Source organism: Saimiri boliviensis, chromosome 1 (genome assembly GCF_048565385.1).
Source record: "Saimiri boliviensis isolate mSaiBol1 chromosome 1, mSaiBol1.pri, whole genome shotgun sequence".
In the NCBI taxonomy this organism is placed as follows: Eukaryota; Metazoa; Chordata; class Mammalia; order Primates; family Cebidae; genus Saimiri; species Saimiri boliviensis.
Window position 1 is genome coordinate 284,640,875 of NC_133449.1, and position 27,470 is coordinate 284,668,344.

Below are 27,470 nucleotides of genomic sequence, written 5' to 3' on the forward strand. Positions count from 1 at the left end.
AAAAGTGCTCTGTCAGGTGAGGATTTTGTTCAATTTCCACATGAATACATTGATTCATAAGGGTGGGCTCAGTGTCATTTTTGTTGGAATTGAAATTGTTGAGCAGAGTAGAAACAGTTTAATGAGCTACTGAAGCTCAGTGTTGCATTCTGTCAGATGGGTAGATATCATAAAGGTAATTCTTTTTTTTGTTTTGTTTTTTTTAATGTTAATAGTGTTCTGGGAGCAGGTCGTGTTTGGTTACATGGATAAGTTCTTCAGGGGTGATTTCTGAGATTTTGGTGCACCCATCACCCAAGCAGTGTACACTGGACCCAGTGTGTAGTCTTTTATCCTTCACTGCTCCCCACCCTTCCTGCTGAGTCCCCAGAGTTCGTTGTGTTATTATTGTTTTTTGAGGCGGAGTCTCGCTCTGTCGCCCAGGCTGGAGTGCAGTGGTGTGATCTCAGCTCACTGCAACCTCTGCCTCCCAGGTTCAAGTGATTCTCCTGCCTCAGCCTCCCAAGTAGCTGGTACTTACTTCACTTTTCAGAAAGATTTTTTTTAAAGGAATGTATCACCACGCCCGGCTAATTTTTTGTATTTTTAGTGGAGATGGGGTTTCACTGTGTTAGCCAGGATGGTCTCAGTCTCCTGACCTTGTGATCTGCCTGCCTCTCGACCTCCCAAAGTGCTGAGATTACAGCTGTGAGCCACCATGCCCGTCTCATTGTGTTATTCTTATGCCTTTGCATCCTTGTAGCTTAGCTGCCGCTTATAAGTGATAACCTAGGTTGTTTGGTTTTTCATTTCTGAGTGACTAAACGATCTCCAGCTCCATCCACATTGTTGTGAATGCCGTTATTGCATTCCTTTTTATGGCTGAGTCGTATTCATGAAGGTAATTCTATGAAATGACCAATGAACACCCAGTAGTTCCACCAAACTTTAACCCTTTTCTTTGAAAACCAGTTTCATGTAATTAAATCAAAGGAAGAAGAAATTGAGCACTAAAAAAGCTCAGTATGAGATTTCATTTATCCAGTGGGGAAATAAATAAATGGAAATGAGATCAGTGCCAAAAAATGTGCCCAAGATTTGAAAAGTAGGATCTGGAAGTTGCTGTCTTTTAAGGTACCATCCTGAACTCTGAAGTTCACTAGGTGTCTCATGTAATCCTAACAACATTTGTACTGGTGGACTGAACTCTGATAATTGCTAGAATCTTCAGTTCCTCTTTTGGAGAGTCCAGTTTATACATGGATTTTGGTATAAGTGTACTGGACTTTGACCTAAGAGGATGCGAGCCATTAGTTTCTGAAGCGTTCTCAAAGAGGGTGAAGGCTTGTTGTGACCTAGTTAAACTTTTGGTTTCTGGAGCCCAACTCTCTGTCAAGTCTTGCTCAGTCTTTTTGATGTTGGTCAAGTTACTTTACCTATAGGTCTTTGGCTATCTATAAAATGGGAGTGATAATGGTGCCTGCCTCATCATCTCAAATGAAGTAATCCATGTAAATTACATGGTAGGAACACAGGGGCTAGCTACGATTTTCTTAGTCCCTCTTTGCCGTCTATGTCTGTGGGACTCTCAGTCACTCTGTGGATAGTAAAGGCTGTGGATGATGCTTCCTGAAGATTTGTTCTTTGCTTGAGAAAGACATTTACTTTTCAGGAAGATTTTTTTTAAAGGAATGTAGGCGTTATGGTAATTTCGACAGTGGAGTTTCACCACAAAAATGCAATCCAAACTCAGTTAAATCTTGTTTGTTTTGTTTACAGGGAACACGGGTCTGGCTGAGAGAAAATGGCCAGCATTTTCCAAGTACTGTAAATTCCTGTGCAGAAGGCGTCGTCGTCTTCCGGACGGACTATGGTCAGGTGAGAACCAGGGCCTGCAGCGTTCCAGCATCCGGGGCCTGTTTTGTAGATACTCTTGCCCAGGGCACATGGGCTTAGCCCCCCTCCACATACACACACTTGAATTTTTTTTCCTAAGTGATAATTCAAAATCCCAATGGGAATGTAGAATGTATACCTTGTGTGTGTGATAGATACAATACAGTTCTCCCAAATGGAACACAGCAAATATTCCAAACAGCCTGGGAACAGACAGGCATGGCACTAGCCTGGTTTCCTTCCTGAGTATCTTTTCTGCCTTCTTTCCATCTTTTTCAGCAATCAGAAGTATAGGATGTAAGTTATTTGGAGCCAAAGTTTAAATACATTGATATTTGCTGAGATTAACTTGTTATTTTTCTTAAAATTCTTTTTTTTTTTTTTTTTTTTTGAGATGGAGTTTCACTCTTGTTACCCAGGCTGGAGTGCAATGGCGCGATCTCGGCTCACCGCAACCTCCGCCTCCCGGGTTCAAGCAATTCTCCTGCCTCAGCCTCCCGAGTAGCTGGGATTACAGGCACGCACCACCATGCCCATCTAATTTTTGTATTTTTAGTAGAGACGGGGTTTCACCTTGTTGACCAGGATGGTCTCGATCTCTTGACCTCATGATCCACCCGCCTCGGCCTCCCAAAGTGCTGGGATTACAGGCTTGAGCCACCGCGCCCGGCCTCTTAAAATTCTTAAGCTTTCATAGTGTCTTAGTCAGTTTGGGCTGCCAGGACAGAGTACCATAGACTGGATGGTTTATGAAGAGCGAATATTTTATGTGTCGTAGTTCTGAAGCCTGAAAAGTCCAAGGTCATTGAGATGCTGGCAGTTGGGTCTTGTGAGGCCTCTGCTCACTGGTTCCCAGCCAGCCAGCTTCTTGGTGTGCCGTCATGTCGTAGAAGAGGGAGTTCTCTTAGGCTTCTGTTCTAAGGGCACTAATCCCATTCATGAAGGCTTCACTTTCATGACCTAATCACCTGCCAGAGACCCTAATACCATTGCATGGGGGGAATTAGGATTTCAACATTTTAGTTTGTGGGGAGAATACGAACATTCTGTTCAGGCCAGGCGCGGTGGCTCATACCTGTAATCCCAGCACTTTGGGAGGCTGAGATTACAGGAGTTCTGTCTGAGATTCTCACCAGACAGATCACTTGAGGACATGAGTTTGAGACCAGCCTGGCCAACATGGTGAAACCCCGTCTCTCCTAAAAATACAAAAATTAGCTGGGTGTGTTGGTATGTGCCTGTTGTGCTAGCTACTGAGGAGGCTGAGGCAGGAGAATCGCTTGTACCTGGGAGGTGGAGGTTGCAGTGAGCCGAGATCATGCCACTGCACTCCAGCCTGGTGACAGAGCAAGACTCCGTCTCAAGAAAAGACAACAACAACAAAAAACAAACTATTCAGTTAGTCACAAATAGAGTGGTGAAAATACTGGCATCCCAGTGACAGCTTAGGGCAGGTGACCCCTGAGGCCATTTATCTGGCCCCCGCTGCACATCAGGAACGGGCATCTCTTTCATTGGTGGTCAGCAAGAGGAGCACAGTATGTGGCGGCCCTCCAACGGTCTGAGGGACAGTGAACTGGCCCCCTGTGTAAAAAGTTTGGGGACGCCTGGCTTAGGGTAATGTTGCCCTGATCAGTGTATGAACAAGTCTGACTAAATCACTGAAGCTGGACTTAATTATCTACCTTGTTAAGCAGCTGAAGAAGTTTCTTCTGTTTACAGGAGTGCCACTGTTCCTGATTTTAATTCTTTAGCATAAAATGAATGAAAAGTCGTATCACTGAAATTAAATATGTGAATCCAGAAACTGGTTTGCTTGATTATATTGATGACTGTAAGAGAAACCTACGTTCTCCATTTTACTGAAGAAGCTAATTTAATGTTATAAATGGGCCTCTACCTCAGAGGTGCATATTAAAAGCGAAGACTTAAGGAAATAAAAGGAAGTCAGACGCAAGGATCTAAAACACATAGTGTATGTTTTTATTTTTATTTATTTATTTATTTTGTGAGATGCAGCCTTGCTCTGTTGCCCAGCCTGGAGTACAGTGGCACAATCTTGGCTCACTGCAACCTCAGCCTCCTGGGTTCAAGTGAGTCTCCTGGCTCAGCCTCCTGAGTAGCTGAGATTACAGGTGCCTGCCCACCACACTGGCTAATTTTTGTATTTTTATTAGAGATGGGGTTTCACCATGTTGGCCAGGCTGGTCCGGAACTCCTGACCTCAGGTGATCCACCCACCTCAGCCTCCCAACGTGCTGGGATTACAGGCATGCTGGGATTGCATGGTGTCACCACATGCAAGCCATGAGTCTGTTTTGAGAATCCTCTCCATTTTCCCAAATGAATACATATCACAACAGTGACTATATTACTCAGCATTGTGTCTAAATATCAAACTGGTGCTTCCAGTGTTTTAGCAGATAGTGTTCTGTAAGCTTTCCATCAGAAGGGATTTTAGAAAGACACCTTAGAGGTCAGTGCTACATCTTCACAGTTCCTCTGAATAACTTCAGGTAGTATTGTTACTTGCCTTTGATGCCTCTGCATATGTTTTAATGACGAAATCAAAATTATGTTGTTTTTAAATCAAAAATTTCATAATTGAGCCACCATGCCTGGCCAAAACCATACAGTTTACGAACTGAGTTTGCAAGTTGTTGTGTTGAGAATAAAAGCTTCAGGGCCAGTTTTCCATAATTTGAGGCAAATAGGCTACTTGGTTATCAAAACTTCTTAGCAGGGCGGCCTACTTGGTGGAATAGTTCTTAGTTCTTGATGAGATAAGCTGTAGTAATACTGGGCTGTTTGTAACTCCTTCATTTCTTTTTCATCTGAGAGTCTTGGATGGATTTTCAGTATATAGATATACCTGTGTTTTGTGGATATAGATTTGGGGCTATGGGGAGAGAGGAGGGGGAACAAAGAGAGATAGCACGTCTAATGGTCACTGACAGTGTGGACACTTTACCAACACCCAGTCTAGTTTCTTCTCCATCAGAGTCTCAGGTAGTAGAGTATGTTCTGTGGTCTAGGGAGGAAATAAGTGAGTTTTGCTCAACTTTAGGCTTGGGCACTGCTTGAATGTTTAAATTTCCCTGTGGGGTAGGATGCATTTTTCTGCTGCTCTGTTTGTCTTCCCTTCTCACTTTCCCAAGACGAGAATTTGGTTTCTTTCAGGACCTGTACATACTTCTCAAGATTATATGAAAGGGAAAACAGTATCTAAACAGCATCTATTCATTTAACAAAACTGTGTTCTTGAAAGTGTTGTCAAATAGGTTTTTCATGGCACTTGATATGGTTTGGCTGTGTCCCCACCCAAATCTCAGTTGAACTGTGTCTCCCACAATTCCCATATGTTGTGGGAGGGACCCAAGGGGAGGTAATTGAATCATGGGTGCCAGTCTTTCCAGTGATGTTCTCGTGATAGTAAATAAGTCTCACAAGATCCGATGGTTTTATTGGGGCTTTCCACTTTTGCTTCTACTTCATTTTCTCTTGCCGCCACCCTGTAAGAAGTGCCTTTCACCTCCCGCCATGATTCTGATGCCTCCCCAGCCACGTGGAACTGTAAGTCCAATTAAGCCTCTTTTTCTTCCCAGTCTTGGGTATGTCTTTATCAGCAGTGTAAAACAGACAAATAGAGCATTCTTGCCCTTTCTTGTTGAATTATATTTTAATCCCAAAGTTGTTTTCCTTTTAGTCTTTTAACTTTTTTCCTTTTTAAAAAAATTACGGTAAGAATCACATAACATTAACTTTACCATCTTAACTATTTTTAAGGGTACGGCTCACTAGGGTTAAGTTTATTCACATTGTTGTGTGGCCAATCTCAAGAATGTTTTCATCTTGTGGCACTGAAACTCTATACCCACTAATCACTAATTCCTCCAGCCCTTGGTGACTACCTTTCTTCTTTCTGTTTCTATGACTTTGATGACTTTATCTCAGTGAGTGGAATCATACCGTATTTGTGCTTTTGGAGCTGGCTTGTTTCACTTAGCCTGTTGTTCCTAAGGCTCTAAAGACACTTTCTATTCCTATCCTAACTAAACTTTCTGGCAAAGGCTCCTAACTTGACAACTCTACCAGTCTCTTGGTGCCACTGCCTTTGACTGGCGGTCGGCAGCCTGGGCCATGTGAAGCCCTTGCAGGCTCTTGACCACGGGAAGCTCTCAATGAGACGGGAGTGGAATGGGTTGGTCGGGTCAGTAGTTCTGATCATTTTCAAAGGTACTTATAGGTTGTGGGTTTGGAAGAAACTAAAACCATGATAATGTGTACTTAAATGTGAAAACACTGAGCCTTGATCTCTAATCTTCAGTTGGTCATAGAATACTTAGTTTTATGTTGTCCGCTCTGTCATTCCCAAATATAACAAGTATAATTAACTTGGTGATTCATGTGGGAATTGCAGGGTTATGAGAAAAGTGAGGCAAGATTTTTAAAACTGGGTTTAGGCTTGGATCAAGAAAGGTCAGTGGCCCAAAGACTCTAGTTTATTTTTCTACTGACCTACATAGTCTTCTCCTCTTTACATTACAAGTGCACTGGGGAACATGCAGGAATCATCAAGTGTTAGAAGTTCTTTAACTGGTGCTGGTGCCCCGGACAGGAATACTGCACTTAACGGGGCAGGGATATATATATATATATTTTTGGAGACAGGGTCTTGCTCAGTTACCCAGTCTTGAATGCAGTGGCATGACCACAGCTCACTGCAGCCTCCACTTCCCGGGCTCAAGTGATCCTCCCATCTCAGCCTCTCTAGTAGCTGGGACCACAGGCATATGCCACATGCCACCACTCTTGACCAATTTTGTAGAGATGGGGTTTTGCCATGTTCCTTAGACTGGTCTCCAACTCTTGAGCTCAAGCGATCCTCCTGCCTCAGTCTCCCAAAGTGCTGGGATTACAGGTGTGAGCCACTGTGCCGGGCCAGGGATAGATTCTGGAAGGAGTCAGAGTCAAAGGTGTTATTTACAAGTGTTAATATATTGATATTTCTGAGGAAGGGGACAATGAGATGTTACTGTTTGATGGGGATAGAGTTTTAGTTTCGGAAGACGAAAACATTCTGAAGATGGATGATGGTGATGGTTGCCTAACACTGTAATTGTGCTTAATGCCTCTCCAGGCGTCCCCAAACTACGGCCCGAGGGCCGCAGGCAGCCCCCTGAGGCCATTTATCCGGCCCCCCGCCGCACTTCAGGAAGGGGCACCTCTTTCATTGGTGGTCAGTGAGAGGAGCACAGTATGTGGCGGCCCTCCAACGGTCTGAGGGACAGCGAACTGGCCCCCTGTGTAAAAAGTTTGGTGATGCCTGCTCTAGACTGTGTACTCAAACATGCTTAAGCTGAAACATTTTATGTTAGTATACATGTAAAAACAGACATACGTGCGCACGTACACACACACACGGAATACTATATTTGAGGTCAAATTGTAGACAAATGGTAGAAATTGTCAAATGACAATTTGTTTATATCTTTAAAAACAATTTCAGAGAAATTTTTTTTGAGGTAGAGTTTCATTCTTGTTGCCCAGGCTAGAGTGCAATGGTGCCATCTTGGCTCACTGCAGCCTCCACTCACTGCAGCCTCCACCTCCTTGGTATAAGTGATTCTCCTGCCTAAGCCTCCTGAGTAGCTGCGATTACAGGTGCATGCCACCACCCCCAGCTAATTTTGTATTTTTAGTAGAGACAGGGTTTCTCCATGTTGATCAGGTTGGTCTTGAACTCTTGACTTCAGGTGATCTGCCCACCTCAGCCTCACAAAGTGCTGGGATTATAAGAATGAGCCACTGCGCCCAGCCAGGAAATTTTTATTTTACCCAAAGACAACCTCTTAGGGCCCATAAAGAGTTTCAAAACTATTAGTGTAGTTTTGATTTAGAGTAGTGCGTACGAATCACCTGTGGATCTTGTTAGGCTGCAGCTTCTGATGGTCAGGTTAGGGTGGGCCTGGAGAGCCAGCTGAATTTTTCACAAGCTCCTTGGTGATGTTAGGTTGCTGGACCAGCTACATTTGAGTCGTGAGGGTTTTGAAGATACACCTGAAAATTGCCTTACGGTTATAGTTACTTAAAATGAAGGGCAAGAAGCACTCACGCCCCTCCATATTCTGTGGGTACTGCGGTTTTGGAAGAAGCAAAGATAAAGACAAGGAAGAGGGCTTTGGGTAAAGTGAGGTTTTTCTTGCACTTCAAAGCTTTTCCTTTCCTTTTTATTCTCTTGAGTCCTCCCCTCCAGTGGCCAGGGATTGGGCTGACTGCAGCATAATAATTCTCAGGTGGATTAAAAAGCAGTTTTAAAATCCTGTTTAGTGTTAGAGAAAAAGCAGAGCCACATGTATCTAAAATCCTAAAATGGAACCTCAGAAATGCACCTGTATTGTTCTGTGTCAGGTCACTAAAGGGCATGCCTGCCGGCTGGCTTTCCTTTCCTTTTTTCCTTCTGTTTTTATTTACTTATTAATTGTTATTATTGGTTTTTTTTTTTTTTTTGAGACGGAGTTTCGCTCTTGTTACCCAGGCTGGAGTGCAATGGCGCGATCTCGGCTCACCGCAACCTCCGCCTCCTGGGTTCAGGCAATTCTCCTGCCTCAGCCTCCTGACTAGCTGGGATTACAGGCACACGCCACCATGCCCAGCTAATTTTTTTTTTTTGTATTTTTAGTAGAGACGGGGTTTCACCATGTGGACCAGGATGGTCTCGATCTCTTGACCTCGTGATCCACCCGCCTCGGCTTCCCAAAGTGCTGGGATTACAGGCGTGAGCCACCGCGCCCGGCCATTAATTGTTATTATTATTATTATTATTTTAGATGTAGTCTTGCTCTTTCACCCAGGCTGGAGTGCAGTGGTGTGATCTCAGCTCATTGCAACCTTTTTCTCCCATGTTCAAGGGATTTTCTGCCTAAGCCTCCCAAGTAGCTGAGATTACAGGCATGCACCACCATGCCTGGTTAATTCTTGTAATTTTAGTAGAGATGCGCTTTCGCCATGTTGGACAGGCTGGTCTTGAACTCCTGACCTCAGATGATTCACCTGCCTTGGCCTCCCAAAGTGCTGGGATTAACAGGTGTGAGCTGCTTGGCCACCTTCTGTTTTTAGAAACAGAGTCTTGCGTTCTCATCCCAGCTGGGGTGCAGTGGTCCAATTGTAGCTCATTGTTAACTGTAACTCCTGGGCTGGAGCGATCCTTCTGTCTCAGTCTCCTGAGTAGCTAGGACCACAGGGGTGTGCCGTGCCTGAAAAATTTTTGTCCGGAGATGGGGTCTTACTGTGTTGCCCAGGCTGGTCTCGAACTCCTGGCCTTAAGTGACCTGACTGGGTCTTTGAAGGCAATAAGATTACAGGTGTGAGCCACTGCCCAACTCATGCTTTCTTATTTCATTCAGTCTTTATGAGAATTTTGTATTCATTCAGCTGTTTTTTTGTTACTTGTTTTTGCCAAGGAGTAGTTCTAATGTTAATTTAAAATTTCATTCCACTCTACAATTTAAACTACTGTAGGTTGATACTAGGAATACAGAGCACCAAAGTGTTCCATTTGATTTGTAACTTATACTTGCTGTGAAGTATTTACAGATGGAAAAAAAATGAGCAAATGATACTCTTTTCACACCTTAATGAAGAATATCTAACTGTGGCCTCTGAAGACCCCAGCACACAGGTTGGTTAGCACATATCCTACAAGTTAGAAATCAGTAGTCTTCTTGGACCACAAGCTTTGGGCAGAGTTTCAGAAGATCAGATTTTGTTTGTTTGTTTGAGATGGAGTCTTGCTCTGTCACCCAGGCTGGAGTGCAGTGGTGTGATCTCGGCTCACTGTAACCTCTGCCTCCTGGGTTCAAGCGATTCTCTTGCCTCACCCTCCTGAGTAGCTGGGACTATAGGTGTCCACCACCACTCTCGGCTAATTTTTTGTATTTTTAGTAGAGACAGGGTTTCATCATGTTAGCCAGGATGGTCTTGATCTCCTGACCTTGTGATCTTCCTGCCTTGGCCTCCCTAAGTGCTGGGATTACAGGTGTGAGCCTCTGCGCCCTGCCGAAGAGCAGATTTTTAAAAGCACCGTGGTTCTACATGTACAGATACATCTAAAAGATCAACACATGTAAAAGGGTAAGAGGGAAGACAGCACTAAACATTTATCTTTTCTGGAACATCCAGGAGGGAGACGCACTAACAGTCACTAGAGCACCCTTTAGGAACATTGTAGAATTGAGTAATAAGTTTTAAATTAGATTTTTCACCGTGGCAATTAGAACTGTTTTATTATCTTTTTCTGGAAAGAGTCTAATTTGATTGCTCTGAAATAGCTTAGAGTGATTTCAGTTTACCTAATTATATTTTAAGGGGTATTCAGTTTACTGCAGTACATTTCATCAAGGTGATTACTCTGTGCAGTGATTCCGTTCGATATACTGTTTGAATTGTCACTGTGTGGGGTCTTTCAGACTATTTACTGGTTGGGAATTTAATCATCCAAATCCACAAGCAGATAGCCTCCTCCATGTCCTTCTCTCTATTTGCATCAAGGATAACTAGGCTTGGTTTTGAAATTTCTTCTCATTTTGTTAATCCACAAAAAGGGATTGCCCGGGACTTTCCAGTCATCCCCACCTCCTGAGAGAGTCAGACTTCTTCAAGCCACACCGGGAACACAGCACTAATTATTTATAATCGCGGCTCCCGCTTAAAGCTGTCTCTGACTTTCTGGTTTGACTCTGGTTTTGGTTTGTTGGAGTTAATGCCATCGGCCCAATTTTGTGAAACTTGATAAGAGGTGAGTTAACGTAGTGACTTTTCACTGCATTTTTGATTGTTCTCACACACTTCCTGCCCAGTCCAGGTGGTTTTCTTTTGCTTTTTCCCCCCACTTCACTTTGCCCCATTGGTGTGGTGTTTGTGGTCTTGGATGCCTTGTGGATGCAGGTGACCTTTTAGCCTCTCCACACCCTGCTGCTCAGCACATCATCTGCAGACACTCCTGCCTCCCTGAGAAGCCCCTACCATGCCTGTTGAATACAGGGAAATAGTCAGTAGGGGACAGCCTGGCAGGTCTGTCCTTTTGGAGCCGACGCCAGGAATTATCAGGAAGAATTGGACAACCAGAACCCAATGACTTTGACTTGAGGTGGACAGATCTGAGTGCAGAGGGGAAGTGGTTGATCTAGACATCTGAGCCAAGGGAAGAATCTCACCCGAGAGCCCAGGAAGGCCCACGATTTCCAGCAGCCGGGGAAGCTGCATTCCAGGTTTCTCACGCAAAGCCAGCTGCTGTGCCGAGGCAGTGGCCCGGGTACACAGGAGCCCAGTCCCACCGCTCGCCGTGAGCGCCTTCCTTGTGCGTGGCGCCCTAGGGAGACTGAGTGAGCAGCAACTGGCCCAGACCCCCAAGTCGGGTAGCAGGCAGGAGGGGACCACCTGGGGTCCGGGAGGGCAGCTCGAGGTTCCTGGGAAGAGCAGATGGCCTTTAACAGTGCATGGTGTAGGATGGGTTGTCGGGTGGAGACCAGCAGGGAGGCAGCTAAACTTGTGAAGGTGGAGGAAAAGGCAGTTGAGGGCCACATTCATTAATTGATTGAGACAGTCTCACTCTTGTTTCCCAAGCTGGAGTTCAACGGCATGATCTCAGCTCACCACCACCTCCGCCTCCAGGTTCAAGTGATTCTTCTGCCTCAGCCTCCTAAGTAGCTGGGATTACAGGCATGCACCACTACACCCGGCCAATTTTTATATTTTTAGTAGAGATGGGTTTCTGCATGTTGGTCAGGCTGGTCTTGAACCCTCAACCTCAGGTGATCCACCCGCCTTGGCCTCCCAAAGTGCTGGGATTACAGGCGTGAGCCACCTTTCCCGGCGGAGGACCACATTTATAATGCAAATGTAGTGTCATTAGGATCTGATGACTCCCTGGGCGTGGTGGCTTGTGCCTATAGTCCCAGCTACTTGGGAGGCTGAGGCTGGAGGATTTCTTGAGTCCAGCAGTTCTGGGCTGTAGTGTGCTATGCCGATCAGGTGTCCACACTAAGTTCGGCAACAATATGGTAACCTCCCGGGAGCGGGAGACCACCAGGTTGCCTAAGGAGGGGTGATCCGGCCCAGGTTGGAAACGGAGCACGTCAAAGCTCCCGTGCTGATCAGTAGTGGGATCGTGCCTGTGAATAGCCACTGCACTCCAGCCTGGGCGACATAGCGAGATCCCGTCTCTATTAAAAAAAAAAAAAAAAGTTAAAGGATCTAATGACTCTCAGAACCAAACTCTGGGACAGATAGGATTAGACTCTTTGCAGTCAGCTGGCCTGGACATGATTCCCTTGCTTTTTTGTTATTTTTAAAAAATGTGTATTTTTATCCCCATCATAAAGTGGAGACCTCTTACTCCTTGTTTTCTCAAGAGGAAGGAAACGGGAGGTCATGTGCATCATGGCTGTAGTCCCTGAGTCTCACATGTTCCTTGCATTGCAGCTGCTGCTTCCAACCCAGTTAACCTCTGGGTTCCTGTGAACCATATGAAAATACGAAACTGCCGTTTCTAGAGGCCGTGAAGGGTTAGAGATCAGTGATCACGGATAGTTCAGCCTAACAGCAAGTTGGTGGCCCTCCATTTTAATTTGGTGTTTTTTAGCTTATTATTGATCTGTCGTGTATGGTTTAAAGATAGAATATTTCTGATGACTCTTCTGTCTGATGACAGCACAGCTCAACCAAATAGAAGTTTTTTCCACAATCCAGTTGAGAGGCAAAGCAGATCCCTGAAATACTCTGCCAGCTTTAACACTGGTGCGTTTGCTCACAACTGTAACATTTGTATTCCTTTTGGAGTTTTCACTTTTTCTGATGAGTGTCGAAAGGATTTGCTATTAGTATCTTCGGCAAATACCCACATTTGAATTGAAAGAAAAATGAATGAATAAATACACAATTTTTTTTGGACTGGAGCTTGGGTTTTTCTCTGCTGTTTTTGTGTGTGTGTGTGTGTGTGTGTGTCTGTTGGGGTAAATAAATACTGCATGAAACTTACCATTTAATTTTAACTATTTTAAGTATGTTAGTGGCATTAGTCACATTCATAATGTGCTATCACAGCACTATTTCCAAAACTTTTTCATTACTCCAAACAAAAATTCTGAGCCGGTTAAGCAATAACTCCCTTCGTTCTTTCTTTCTTTCTTTATGTTGTTTTGAGATGGAGTCTCGCTCTGTCGCCCAGGCTGGAGTGCGGTGGTGCGATCTTGGCTCACTGCAACCTCTGCCTCCTGGGCTCAATCGATTCTCATGTCTCAGCCTCCCAAGTTGCTGGGACTACAGGTGCATGCCATCATACCCAGCTAATTTTTGTATTTTTAGTAGAGACGGGGGTTCACCATATTGGTCAGGCTGGTCTTGAACTCCTGACCTCAGGTGATCCACCCACCTCAGCCTCCCAAAGTGCTGGGATTGCAGGCACTGTAATTTATTTTCCTCTTGGATACCGTTTTTGTACTATTTTACAAAATGATAGCACATGTGACAGTATGATTTGTATCTTTTCTTAAGAAATAGACAATGTCAGGGAAGATTTGTTGAGACTCAGCCCCAGATTCCAGGAATGGAGAATCAGATAGCCCAGCTTAGATCTGCTAAGAATGCCAGATCCCTGAGCCCTGGCCATGTGCTGTGCATATGGGGGTGGGTGGGCTATCCCTGTCTGTGGGTGAAGGGTCCTTCTCTGGAGGAAGGTGGGTTGCACAGCCACCCTAAAAGTAAAGGGAAAGAGGACCGTGCTAGTGATAGGTAACAGATAATTTTTAAAAATTAGATGTATAGTTTTTGGCTTCTTTTCTTGAAACTGTAGTAGTGCTCCATCTGTTATTCTTGGAATTCACTTCAATCAAAACAGTTGCAGCTGTATGAAAAAGACAGCACTGAGCTGGGAAGCTTTTCAATTCTCTGTGCTTTTCCCACATTTTGCTAATGCTCCTGGAAATACCCACCTCTGAGATAGACACTAAACACCAGCCTACAGAGTTTCTTAGAATCAGAGGTCTATACTCCAGAGATCCAACACCACTGGGACTTTCATTCTTGCTTCCAAGACCATGGAAAATGCAACTTGTCCGACTTAACTTGGTTTCGAGTTTAAGAATCTTTTCTGCTCTGGAAGCCACGTGGTTCTGACTCCCTAGACCTTTTCCAAGAATTTGCTTTGGCATTTTGTGGCTCAAAGATGGAAAGTCAAATGTTTCCATTAATTTTCACTCTGGGATTATAGAAAAAAACTCATCTGCTTGTTTATTAGGGTACTTAGCTCCAGGATAAACATGTGCGTGTTTACAAATCTGCACAGAAAGCTCACTTACTGTAATCTGGGAGGCTCTCACTGAAGCAGGCCAAGCCCTTGTTCTTTCTCCTGGGAACCTGGTTCCTGCAGAGATGTCTGGCTCTCCTGCCTTCCTTCAGGGATAAATACACGGACACAAATACATAGGCTCTAGCTGAATACGCAAGGCTTTGAACCCAGGTGTATTCACCTAGTCAGACCGCCACTTAAAGAGTCACCACCTGTATCGTGTGTTTGATTTTTTTGTCTCTTCTCACCAAGGTCTCTTAGAATGGAGACTTGTCATTGCTGTATCCCTGGCCCCTAGGCGCAGAGCCTGGCCCAGGGAGGCCCCGATGATGATCGTTGAATGGATGAATGAAGCTCCATTTGTAATCAGCATGAAGCCAAATAAGTCGTCAGATTGCTGCATGCTTCATTAAGACTATGATCGTATGTGCTGAGCATGGTGGCTCAGCACTTTGGGAGATTGAGGTGAGTGGATCACCTGAGATCAGGAGTTCAGACCAGCCAGGCCAACATGGTGAAACCCTGTCTCTACTAAAAGTACAAAAATTAGCCAGGCGTGGTGGCAAATGCCTATAATCCAAGCTACTCGGGAGGCTGAGGCAGGAGAATTGCTCGAACCTGGGAGGCAGAGGTTGCAGTGAGCCGAGATCACACCACTGCAGTCCAGCCTGGACAACAAGGCTAGACTCCATCTCAAAACAAACAAAAAAAGACTATGATCATATGGCATTTTAAAAAGGAAGTTTTAAGACTTAAAAGATTTGAAGGGACCACAAGTGGTGGGGGGCGGGGGGCAAAAGCCACATATCAGAAGAATCATGATGGGAGTTTTTTTTTTTTTTTTTTTTTTTTTTAAGAGATAAGGCCTCACTTTGTCACCCAGGCCAGAGTGCAGTTGGCATGATCTTGGCTCACTGCAACTCAGTGAGCAATTTTCTGAGGCACCCCTCTCAGGCTCAAGCAATTTTCCCACCTCAGTCTGCTAAAATAGCTGGGACCACAGGTGTGTGCCACCAAGCCTGGCTAATTGTTGTACATTTTGTAGTGAGGGAGTTTTGCCATGTTGACCAGGCTGGTCTTGAACTCCTGAGCTCAAACGATCCTCCTGCCTCGGCCTTCTGAAGTGATGGGATTACAGACATGAGCCACTGCACCTGACCCAGAATTTCGCTATTCTTTCTAACGTGGTAGTGTAAAGCTCTGATAGACCACGGGACCAGAATGAAATGAAGAGGGTAGAAGAGAGGCTTTTTCATGGGAACTCTTGGACTTAATAACTCTAGAAACATATATATTCCTTTTTCATTTCTTGGGGTGGGTGTTGAGTTTGGCTCAGAATCTTATTTCAAAGTATGGCATTTTAAAACCTGAAATCATTATTCGTATATTTCAACAGTCATATTGAAACCATTTACAGTGGCAAACGTTATGAGCTGTGTGTGTGTTACAGGAATGGGGGCTGTGTGAGGTGTTATAGACCCTACCTTGCCAAAGGCACACAGCATTCCTGTTCTGTTACCCACCATGTTCCCAGCACCACTGACAAATCCATGGGTGAGACCAGGAGGTCTCTGGGGCATGGCCCCTTTAAGCGAATCCAGCTTAAGTGGATTTAGAATCCAGCTTATTTCTGACCTTTTTCGTAGATCATGGCTTTTGCCTTCCCACTCCAGCCCTTTTGGACTGAACAGCTGGGCTCCTCCCCAGTGGGTGGGTGGATGGGTGGGGAAGGGATTAGATCTCTTAGGACTATTTCCTGGCCCAGTGAGGTTCTAGCTGAATCCACATGCATTAAATACTTTTGCAAGGGAGAGCAAATGCCCTGTGCCCTGGGTCATGACCTTCTTTGGTTTCCTGTTCTCCTTTGGGTCCACTTGTTGATTTTCTTCTTAGTGGATCTTCTGGACTTCGGCCTCCTTTTTCCTCCCTGGGTCTGTTGAATGCACATCTTCTTCCCAACCCTTAGAATTGGTCTGTTGATTTGAACTCAAGCATGCCTCTGCCCGGCCTGCGCTTCTCGTCTTTGTTTGACTTCCAGATTCCAGACTCATCTTCTGTGTAGCTCAGCCCCCTCCGTCCTGTGTAAGACTGTTGTATAGTCAGGTCTTTCCTGTGACCGGCAGGCAGCCTCCTGGTCTGCCCATGCCAGTGTCCGGCACAAAGAAAACGGCTCTTGTGTGGTGCCATTGACCCCCGTGGTTGCTTTTGATTTGGTGGTTAGCTTCGAAAATTAACTCGAAGGTAAGTGGGGTACTACTGGCTTGTATTTTTGGTCTCCGTGAATACTGGAAATAATCTGCTAATTAATGCGGGATGCTAAGCTCAGACCAGGCGGTAATTTATGACTGGAAGAGATAAAACTGAAAACTGCCTAAATCAAACTTAGTTCTTTTATTTGAATGCTTAAACAAATGTTATACTTTTATTGTATAATAAAACATTTATTTTCACAAAGTCATATTTTGGGAAAAATACGAAGACCTTGTTTGGAAACAAAAAACAATTCAGAAATTATCCCTGGGAATCAGACAGCATCATTTAATGCCAGTGTGACTTCAGAAGAGAAATCAGAGGCAGTTTCTTCAATTCAGGCAGCTGTCTGTTTGTGAATGACTTGCATTCCATTTCGAAAAATCATTTATTAGGCCCGCTATTTGGAAGAAGTCTTTCCAAAGATGCAGTCATATGCATGGTGAATTGATCGTCCAGCTGGTCTGCAGATACCTCTCCAGGCATCCACAGCACACTGAGGGCAGGGGTGATGCTCGAGCCCTCTGTTGCCTCGTTCCAACTTTATTTATTTCTTTATGTGTTTGTTTCTTTTTTGAGACAGAGTCTTGCTCTGTCATCAGGCTGGAGTGCAGTGGCGCCATCTTGGCTCACTGCAACCTCCGCCTCTTGGGTTCAATTAATTTTCTTGCCTCAGCCTCCTGAGTAGCCAGAACTTACAGGTACGTGTTACCACACCTGGCTAATTTTTGTATTTTTAGTAGAGACGGGGTTTCACCATGTTAGCCAGGATGGTTTCAATCTCTTGACCTCATGATCCGCTCCCCGTGGGCTCCCAGAGTGCTGGGATTACAGGTGTGAGCCACCATGCCCAGCCCCAACTTTTAAACATGTGTTTGGAGTTCCAACCCAGGATGCCACAGCTCTGACATTAGGGAATCTCATTCTTCCCGTGGTCCCCTCTCCGATGAGCAGTGGGAAGAGGGGCACCCAGTTCTAAGTCATGACCTCCTCATAGTTGGTGAGGATGAGGGCCTTATCAGGGTTGGCATTTCGATAGGTATATGGAATAGATTGAGATTTGCTGGATGACATCTCTCCACCATGCTGGAGTGTGCCAATCTGTTTGCCTGGTTAATTCTTGTGAGTGTCCCATGAGGAAGGCAGTATTAGCCAGCTAGATGTTAATGAGATGGCAGTCGAGCCTAGGTGTGCTAATAGGTTCAAGAGATACTTGGCCGGTGGGGAGTGACAGTAGTGGTGTTTGCGTCGACAGTTTATCATCTTTCCATTTTTTCACATTAGTTCTTCATGACAGAGTGAGACTGGTAATGGGAGTTGGTGTCTTTGCTGTGTTCACTTATTTGCTCTGTAGGACCCAGGGATTAAGTGTGCTTTCTTGCGAAGACATTTGTGCTTTCTTTTGAAGTCACTTTTTAAGATTGCAGGTTCTCATGCCACTTCTCACTCACCCCTACTTTTGCAGTAGCTTTTTTCTTTCTTCCTTTTTTTCTTTCTTTCTTTTTTTTTTTTTGAGATGGACTTTTGCCCTTGTTGCCCAGGCTGGAGTGCAATGGCACGATCTCAGCTCACTGCAACCTCCCCCTCCCGGGTTCAAGTGATTCTTCCGTCTCAGCCTCCCAAAGAGCTGGGATTACAGGTGCCTGCCACTATGCCCAGCTAATTTGTGTATTTTTTTGTAGAGATGGGGTTTCACCCTGTTGGCCAGGTCGATCTCGAACTCCTGACCCCAGGTGATCCGCCCGCCTCAGCCTCCCAAAATGCTGGGATTACAGGCGTGAGCCACCGTGCCTGGCCTGGCCATTCTTTCTTGGCTGGTTCTGTAAAATGTTTTTGGGGCTTGCATTGATTTAGAATAGCTCTCTCTCTCCATCTGTCCATCCACCCACCCGTCCGTCATTCATCACAGGGCCTCGTCTGTAAGAGGCTCTGGAGTTCATCTATTTACTCTCTTCAGAGCCTCTACTTACCCTTGATCTGCCCATCTCTTCCTTCTTTCTCCCATCTCAAGTTGACCACTCTGTTAGAGGGGAACATTTGGGTTTAAATGTCCCAAATACTAACGGAGTGCTTCTGCAGGTGTGATTCTCTGACCAGCTGCTTTATAATCACTGGGGCTTTGTTGCCTGAATCCAGTTCTCAGTAAATATGGGCCAGGATGATTTTATTCACACTGAAATCGGAGAGCCACTGACTCAGTGGGTATTTTGATCTGCGATCAGTTGGAAGGTCCTTCTTCTTCCTCTTCTCACCCCCTCACTTTCCACTTACTGCCTTCTTTCTGCCCTGTGTGTGTAGGGGCTCTGGGAGGGGGCTGGCCTTTCTGATGGTAGAAATCTCCAGAGAGGCTTGTTTCTCCCCCTTTCATATGGCCCTGCCCTCTTTTCTTTTCATGTCTAAAGCAGAACCGAATGGCTGCTTCTCCTTCCACCTTGTGAGATAGTGTGAAGGTTTTTCTCATTCGTAGAGAAATCCCATTGATAAAGAGCTTCCTCAGATACCTTCTGTTCCCTCCGTTACGTACTTGGTGGCCATCAGCGGTGGTCTTTGGGCTCAAGTAACTCAGTTAAGTTATGTTTATGTTTCTGAGGAAAACCTTACTGTTTCTATCTGAAGGAGACAGACAGAATTGGGGCCTGAAGGAAGGAGTGGGCCTGGGGTGCTCAGGGAGAGAACAGCTCTGGGGGTGGGTGAACGTGGCATCTTGTAGAAGGGCCTTGCTGTGGTCTGAATGTTTGTATTTCTTCAAAAGTCTTTTTTTTTTTTTTTGAGTTGGTGTCTTACTCTGTCACCCAGGCTGGAGTGCAGCGGCATGATCATGGCTCACTACAGCCTCATATTCCTGGGTTTCAGTGATCCTCCTATGTCAGCCTGCCACGTAGCTGGGACTACAGGCATGTGCCAACATGGCTAGCTAATTTTTACATTTTTTGTAGAGATGGGATCTCACTATGTTGTCAGCTGGTTTCAAACTCTTGGCCTCAAGTGATCCTCTTGCCTCAGCCTCCCAAAGTGCTGGGATTATAAGGTGTGTGCCTGCACCCAGCCCCAAAGTTCTTATGTTGAAATCCTAGCACTACCCCCCCGGCCCCCATTTAGGAGGTGATTAGGTCATGAGGGTGGACCCCTCATGAATGGAGTTAGTGCCCTTATAAAAGAGGCGTAAGGGAGCTTGTTTTTCCCTTCCACCACATGAGAACACAGCTAGAAGGCCCCATCTATGAACCAGAAAGCAGCACTCACGAGATGCAGAACATCCTTGTTCTTGGACTTCCCAGCCTCTAGAACCAGAAAAAATAGATTCTGTTGTTAATTAGCAAGCAACCCAGTCTGTGGTAGTTTGTTACAGAAGTCCAAATGGACTAAAGCCAGCTTATTTCACTGTCTTCCAGGGGTAACTCTGCTCTCCTTGGCTTAAAAGACCCCACTGTAGGCTGGATGAGAATATAGGATAAAGGGTAGGCAGGCAAATCCCAATCAGGAGTCCCATGTTGGAGAGAGACCAAAGCTGATGCCAAGTGGCTGGCATTCTGTGTGTTACTTACCCCCCACCACCTGAGACAGAGTCTTGCTCTGTTGCCCACGCTGAAGTGAAGTGACATGATCTCGGCTCACTGCAACCCCCACCTCCCGGGTTTAAGCAATTCTCCTGTCTCAGTCTCCCAAGTAGCTGGGATTACAGGCGCACACCACCATGCCTGGCTAATTTTTGTATTTTTAGTAGAGATGAGGTTTCATCATGTTGGCCAGGTGGGTCTTGAACTCCTGACCTCGTGATCCACTCTCCTCAGCCTCCCAAAGTGCTGGGCTTACAGGTGTGAGCCACCATGCCCAGCCCTGTATATTACTTAGAACTGCAGTGGAAATGTGAACTTTCAGCTTTTATTTCAAACCATCTGATTGTGCTGCCATTTTAAAGATAACAGACATCTAAAAAATCAGACTAAATGGTTGCTTTGGAGGATTAAACTTTCAAAGGTAACAGCAACGCTCAATATATTGTTCTGCTGGATTCATCAAAGCAGTATATTTTATTACATGCAAATTAAACATCATTTCTTTTCACAGTAACATCTAGCTTTTTGAAGGCAGCTGTTTATGTTGAAGTGACACATGTCATCCACACAGCATTCCTACGTAATGTTTATGTGACAATCCAGCGTGTGACTGAATGGGCAGCAAACCACAGCCTGATTTGTGTCATCTATAAGCTGAGATTGTTTCTTACATTTCTAAACGTCTGGAAAAACTCACAAGAAGGCTCTTTTGACACATGAAAATAATGTGAAATTCACATTTAATAAAGTTGTATTGGAACACAGCCATGCTCCTTTATCGGCCTCTTGTCTGTGACTGTTCACAGCAGGCGTCGTCTTAGGGAAAGGCCTTGCTGTGGTCTTTGTCCTCCCAGATATTTTTGCACTGCAGCTGAGGAGTTGCAAAACTTCACGTATGGACCGTCTGTCCCTTAGAAAAAGTTTGCCAAGACTGATCTAAGGCTCGTTTACCCCCGTTACTTCTGATACAGTGTTTAGTGCTTCAGGGGACCTTCCAGGGATTCCCAGTCCTGATTACACGCTGGAATGACTTGAGGACTCAATGAGATTCCTGGGCCACTATGTCACACCAAATGGTACAGCCTTCCTGGAGGTGAGCCCAGGACTATTGGCAACCAGTGCTACCGGCCAGCATGAGTTTGCTGTTAATCCCCATGGCTTTGTTTTCCCAGTGAGAGGAGATGCCTTGCTCAAGAGGGTTACGGTAGTCAGGGCCAAACTCATGTGTCTTGTTACCTGTAGAGCAGTACACTCAAAATTGAGTAGGCTTCGTTGATCAGGATCTCCTGGAAGACCTGTGAAACCGCTGAATTCTGAACTTCCTCCCAGTGCTTCTGATTCTGCAGGTATTTTAGGAGCCTGGAAGTTTGTGTTTCTTTTTCTTTCTTTTTTTTTTTTTTTTTTTGAGATAGAGTCTCACCCTGTCTCCCAGGCTGGAGTGCAGTGGTGCCATCTTGGCTCACTGCAGCCTCTGCCTCCTGGTTCCAGTGATTCTCCTGCCTCAGCCTCCTGAGTAGCTGTGTCTACAGGCGTACATCAACATGCCTGGCTAATTTTTGTATTATTAGTAGAGGCAGGGTTTCACCTTCTTGGCCAGGATGGTCTTGATCTCCTGACCTTGTGATCCACTCGCTTCAGCCTTCCAAAGTGCTGGGATTACAGGCGTGAACTACTGCCCCAGGCTGGAAATTTGCATTTCTAACAAGTCTCCGGGTGCTACTGACCCGCTACACGTCCCCCCAACCCCAGTTAGGAAGCCATACTTCTAAAATGGGTCTGTAGGGCTTGGTAGGCTGTGTGTGTGTGGACTTTTTTTTTTTTTAATCCATGCTCTAAATAAAAGCATCTCATACACCATCTTCCTCCCAAAGCATGTTCTTTAAAAACACAGATGGTCTCTCTTACAGTGCAAGACCCTTTTTTCACTGCTGCGGGCCATAAAGGAATCATTCTTGAGCAGTATTGTGTCAGAGACAAGATGTAGTCTTGAGTTCTTAGTTTTAAATACTACCACCTGCCAGTGGTTTAGTCTGTAACCGGGTGTTGTTTTCTTGGTTGGCTTAAGGGAGAGCCGCTTTCAGGGACAGCTGAACGAGGACAGGCCTGTGTGTTGCGTGTTTCTCACAGCTCGGCGCACTTCCAGGGAAGGTCTCCTCCTTGAACCATTTCAGAAAGCAACTTGATTGTGCATGTACTAACCTAACTGACACATGTAATGCTTATTTTTAACACAGAGGACCAGTTAAATTGTTAACTTGTTGACTTACCATTTGCCTTGCTAGGCTAATACATATTACTTGTTTTCTAAGCTTGATGCCTATTAAATGCTGCTGTTGGAACTCCCAGAGTTTCCATGGATGTCTAATGTGCTCTTTTAAACCATTGTCCAGGCCACCTGGCATGAAGGAACCAGAAAGAGGGCCAGAAGAAGGCCGAGGCAGGGGAGGCCCTCAGGTGGGAAGTTTAAAGAACCACTCACTCAGGGTCATGCGTGACTGCAGCGTGGGGCTCAGCCCTAAATCGTGTATGCCGGCATCCCTGCCCCCATCAGATCCCAGAAGCTTGAGCAACCTCTCTAAGACAAGAGGCCCCGTCTGTAGACTCCAGCTCCCTTCTTCCACTTATTTTGCTTGAATGATTCATGATACCTTTAAAATACTCCAAGGAAAGACTCATTTTGAACAGCTCTTACTTGTTTGTGAGACACAATCTAACTCTGTCGCCCCGGCTGGAGTACAGTGACACGATCTCAGCTCACTGTAAACTCTGCCTCCCGGGTTCAAGCGATTCTTGTGCATCAGCCTCCTGCATAGCTGGGATTACAGGCATGTACCACTATACCCAGCTAATTTTTGTGTTTTTAGTAGAGAAGGGGTTTTGTCACATTGGTCAGGCTGATCTTGAATTCCTGGCCTCAATGATCCTCCCACCTCAGCCTCCCAAAGTGCTGGGATTACAGGCATGAGCCCAGCCTTGAACAGGTCTTTCTTTGGCATTTGCAAATATCTGTGTCGACACATTTTCCTGAACTTGTTAAAGATGAGATGGCTGCAGTATGAGCTGTGATGTGTCATATGATTGATTATCCTAGTGAATTTTTTTTTTTTTTTGAGACGCAGTCTCGCTCTGTTGCCGGGCTGTAGTGCAATGGTGTGATCTTGGCTCACTGCAACCTCCCGGGTTCAAGCGATTCTCCTGCCTCAGCCTCCCGAGTAGCTGTGACTACAGGGGTGCACTGCCATGCACAGCTAATTTTTGAGACAGAGTTTCGCTCTTGTTACCCAGGCTGGAGTGCAATGGCACCATCTCAGCTCACCGCAACTTCTGCCTTCTGGATTCAAGCAATTCTCCCGCCTCAGCCTCCCGAGTAGCTGGGACTACCAGGCATATACCACCATGCCCAGCTGATTTTTTTTGTATTTTTAGTAGAGACAGGGTTTTACCATGTTGACCAGGATGGTCTTGATCTCTTGACCTTGCGATCCACCTGCCTCGGCCTCCCAAAGTGCTGGGATTATAGGCGTAAGCCACCGCTCCCGGCCTAATTTTTATATTTTTAGTAGAGACGAAGTTTCACCACATTGGCCATGATGGTCTTGATCTCTTGACCTCATGATCCACCCACCTCAGCCTCCCAACGTGCTGGGATAACAGGTGTGAGCCACTGTGCCCGGCCTATCCTAATGACTTTTTAAGGAAAAAAAAAAAAAAAAATCCCCAGCGGGTTTCCTTCATGAAGACTTTAATGCAGGTTTGTGCAGTCTTACAGAAAACAATACAACTCCATTTGTAAATTCAGCTTATGGCCTATGTTACAAGTTCCAAATGTAGTTGCTTCATTTCAGACGTTAAAGTCAGTCTTTCATCTGGCTGCTGTTTGGGTGGTGTTCCAGATGGTTCTGGGAATCATTTCGGAATAATTAATAATAGTGTAAGTCTCCAGTGAGGGTAGCAGGGTAGCTAGCCCTTGAGAATTCAGCGAGCATGTCCATCTCCTGGAATGCTCTGCTGTTCGGAAATGCGTCTGTCTCCCCGCCATGTCAGAGTTCACGGTGCATCGTTCCAGGCATCTGCTTTTGCCCCTGCAACCAGAGCTAATGACAGATGTTAACTGGCTGAGCTGAGAGACAGTCACTCTTACGACAATGGGCTGGAGCATATGCTGTCCCCAGTTTCAGGAAGCTTTTGTAACGAAGGACTCAAAAGAGGTCAGGCCTCCGGGGAATGTTGCCAACATGCCTTTGTAAAGGGCAAATCCTGTCCGATTAACCTAATTTCCTTCCCAAGCAATGATAAACCAGAGAGATTAAAATTTGCAGCTATTCCAATTGTAGCATTTATTTTTTTCTGCTAGAAGATATATTTATAATTAACATTTGAAGATAGTTTATTGAAAACATTTATCCTGCTTTGTTTCTTTTTTTCCTTCCACCAAAAGGTCTTAACTTGTATTGGAAAGAAGTCCATGGGCCTCATGGGCATTTGGAGGTAGCACCAGTGAGTGTCGACTTCAGCATCCACTCCCTGAATTTCGGATGTTCCCTGTTGGGGACATTATCTGCCATGGTTAATATGATGTAAATACCATAGAGAAAAAATAATTCCTGCCATTTGAGGAAAGCCATCCTCTGAGTATTCAGTTTTGGCTCATTGCTGTCTTTGATGGAGATTTTAAAATAGTTTGCAGATGTTACTTTTAGCTACAGGAGCAAAAGCGGCTAAAGCCACCTTTTAGCACCTGGGATTTGATTTGTTAGTAACTTGCATAAGTTTGAGTGATGGTCTGAAATAAAGCAATCATTTTTTGTTTGTTTGTTTGTTTTTGAGATGGAATCTCGTTGTCGCCACCAGGGCTGGAGTGCAGTGGCATGATCTTTGCCTCACTGCAACCTCCGCCTCCTGGGTTCCAGCAGTTCTCCTGCCTCAGCCTCCTGAATAGCTGAGATTATAGGCGCCTGCCACCATGCCTGGCTAATTTTTGTGTTTTTAGTAGAGACCGAGTTTCACCATGTTGACCAGGCTGGTCTCAAACTCCTGACCTCAGGGGATCGACCCTCCTCAGCCTCCCAAAGTGCTGAGATTACAGGTGTGAGTTAATGGTACTTGGCCAATAGTTTTTTTTTTTAATTGAACAATTTGATTGCAATATAATTTACCCACTTAAAATGTCCAATGGCTTTTAGTATAGGGACAGAACTGTGAAATTATCACTACGATAGATGTTGGAACATTTTCATTACTTAAAATAGAAACGCTGTAACCCTGAGCTGTCATTCCCAAGCTCTCCCTCCACCCAGACTCTTCCCCCGGCCCTGGGCAGCTACTTTCTGTCTCTATAGCTCTGCCTGTTCCGAACGTTTCTTATAAATGGAATCAAACAATATGTGATTCTTTGTGTCTGGCTTCTTTCACTTAGCGCCATGTGTTCAAGGCTCATCCATGTTGTAGCATGTACCAGCACTTCCCTCTTTTTTATTGCAGAATAATAGTCCGTTATATGAATAGGCTACACTTTATTTAAAAGGAATAGTCATTTAAACCTAAGAAGAAACAAAAAAGATAAAAGCTGGAAGAAATATAGCTAGCCATATGTAACTAATTCTTACAGCATTAATAATGGGCCATGCATTTAATATTTCTAAAAGTAGGAGTGATATTATATGTACTTAAGATGAGAAGTATAGTTAAAAGTAGTGAGATAATTCTTTCATGCTGTTAGAAAAAAAATCTGGTTAGATTGCTTCTCTTAGGTCCATTTCCCATTCAAGTACTTTTTTTTTTTTTGAGATGGAGTCTTGCTCTGTTGCCCAGGCTGGAGTGCAGTGGTGTGATCTCGGCTCACCGCAACCTCTGCCTCCTGGGTTCAAGTGATTCTCCTGCCTCAGCCTCTCAAGTAGCTGGGATTACAGGTGCATACCACCACAGCCAGCTAATTTTTGTATTTTTTGTAGAGACAGAGTTTCACCATGTTGGTCAGGCTGGTCTCAAACTCCTGACATCGTGATGTGCCCACCTTGGCCTCCCAAAGTGCTATTACAGGCATGAGCCACCGTGCCTGGCCCCCATCCTAGTATCAACCAGGCCCAACCCTGCTTAGCTTCCAAGATCAGACAAGATCAGGTACCTTCACGATAGTACGGCCACAGACTCTTAGGCACTATTTCTAGTTATAGTCTCATATCTGAAAATGAGTACAACTTTTTTTTTCTTACAGTTCTGAGAAGAATGAAAGATACGGAAGGCTTAGAAAACGGGCTATGTGACAGGAGCTCAGGGAATGGGTTCTGTAGAGCCAGGAAGAGGATAGGAGGTTGATTAAAGCAGAGGTTTGATGAACACCCTCATGTAGACAGTGCTTTCACTGGGAAGAATGGATGTCATCCTGGACAGGAGAGATGGTAGCGCACAGGGCAAAGTGACACGGAGGCCCCTAAGTATGGGATGGTACAACAGCAGACGGGGTGGCAGCCTTTGACAATAAATAGCTGGCCTCCTGGCTGTCTCGGAAAAGAGTTATGCCATAGATTTTATACCTGAGTATTGCTGGGGATAATTTTCCCCCTGCCTCTTCTGTTCAAGTAGGTGAAGTCTGTCGTGAATATTTCCTCGCATTCAAAAGGAGGGACAGTGACCGCTGCAGGTGACTTTGACATTTTGACAATGTCGTAGAAGTGTAGGAATTTTTAAAGACGGAGGATATAACTTTAAGAAGAGAAGTGACATAATGTATGATCATGAATTTTTTAATAACGGATTTTGAGGCTGTCTTTTTGGGTGGTGACTACTACTGGCTTACGGCAGTGCTAGGGTGAGAACCATTCCCATTTCATTCCTAGTTTGACCCTCACTAGTCCCGATACCAACAGTTGACTGTTGTTATTCATCTGTTCCTCTGTGGCTTCCTGGCAAAGACTTTTGAGGAATTCCTGGAAGAAATTCCCAGGAGGTTTATGCGGGTCATTTTAATTCAAGCATTTATTGGGTATCTGTTAAACTTGGGGAATTTGGGGGCAGGAAAGAACTTTCCAGATCATTTAGATTTGCCCCGTCATTTTGGGTTGACCCGGCTTAGTCCAGAGCGCTTTGATCAAAGTCACGTGAGAGAGAAAACAGAGGAATAGAGAGAAAAGAGGCCTTCTCATGTATGAATCAGGCCTTATGCAATTTTGTGGGCTATCTTCTTGTCCAGCTAGTCTGGGCCTGGAAAATAATACAGACGAACCCTTGAGTAGTGAGCCAGCAGGTTAGGAAATCATGACAGTAATTCACAAAACCATTAAGGAATTTGATCAGTGTCTAAAAGCCAGAGGTCCAAAAAAAAAAAGTCAGTTAATTTGTACCTGCTGGCCAACAAACTCTGGTCAATGAATGCATTTAGGATACCTAACTAATGACCAGTTAATTTACATATGCATGGGGAGAAAAACTTTTTCTATACATCC

The 27,470-nt window shown here is 45.0% G+C and overlaps 1 protein-coding gene across 1 annotated transcript in view; it reads left to right on the forward strand.

Annotated features, from left to right (window-relative positions):
- MYO10 (myosin X) overlaps positions 1–27,470 on the forward strand; it is a 285,836-nt gene that overhangs the window by 61,546 nt on the left and 196,820 nt on the right. The window contains exon 2 of the mRNA XM_039463186.2: positions 1,759–1,857. Coding sequence (XP_039319120.1) covers positions 1,759–1,857 — 99 coding nt within the window. The remainder of the gene's footprint in view (positions 1–1,758; positions 1,858–27,470) is intronic.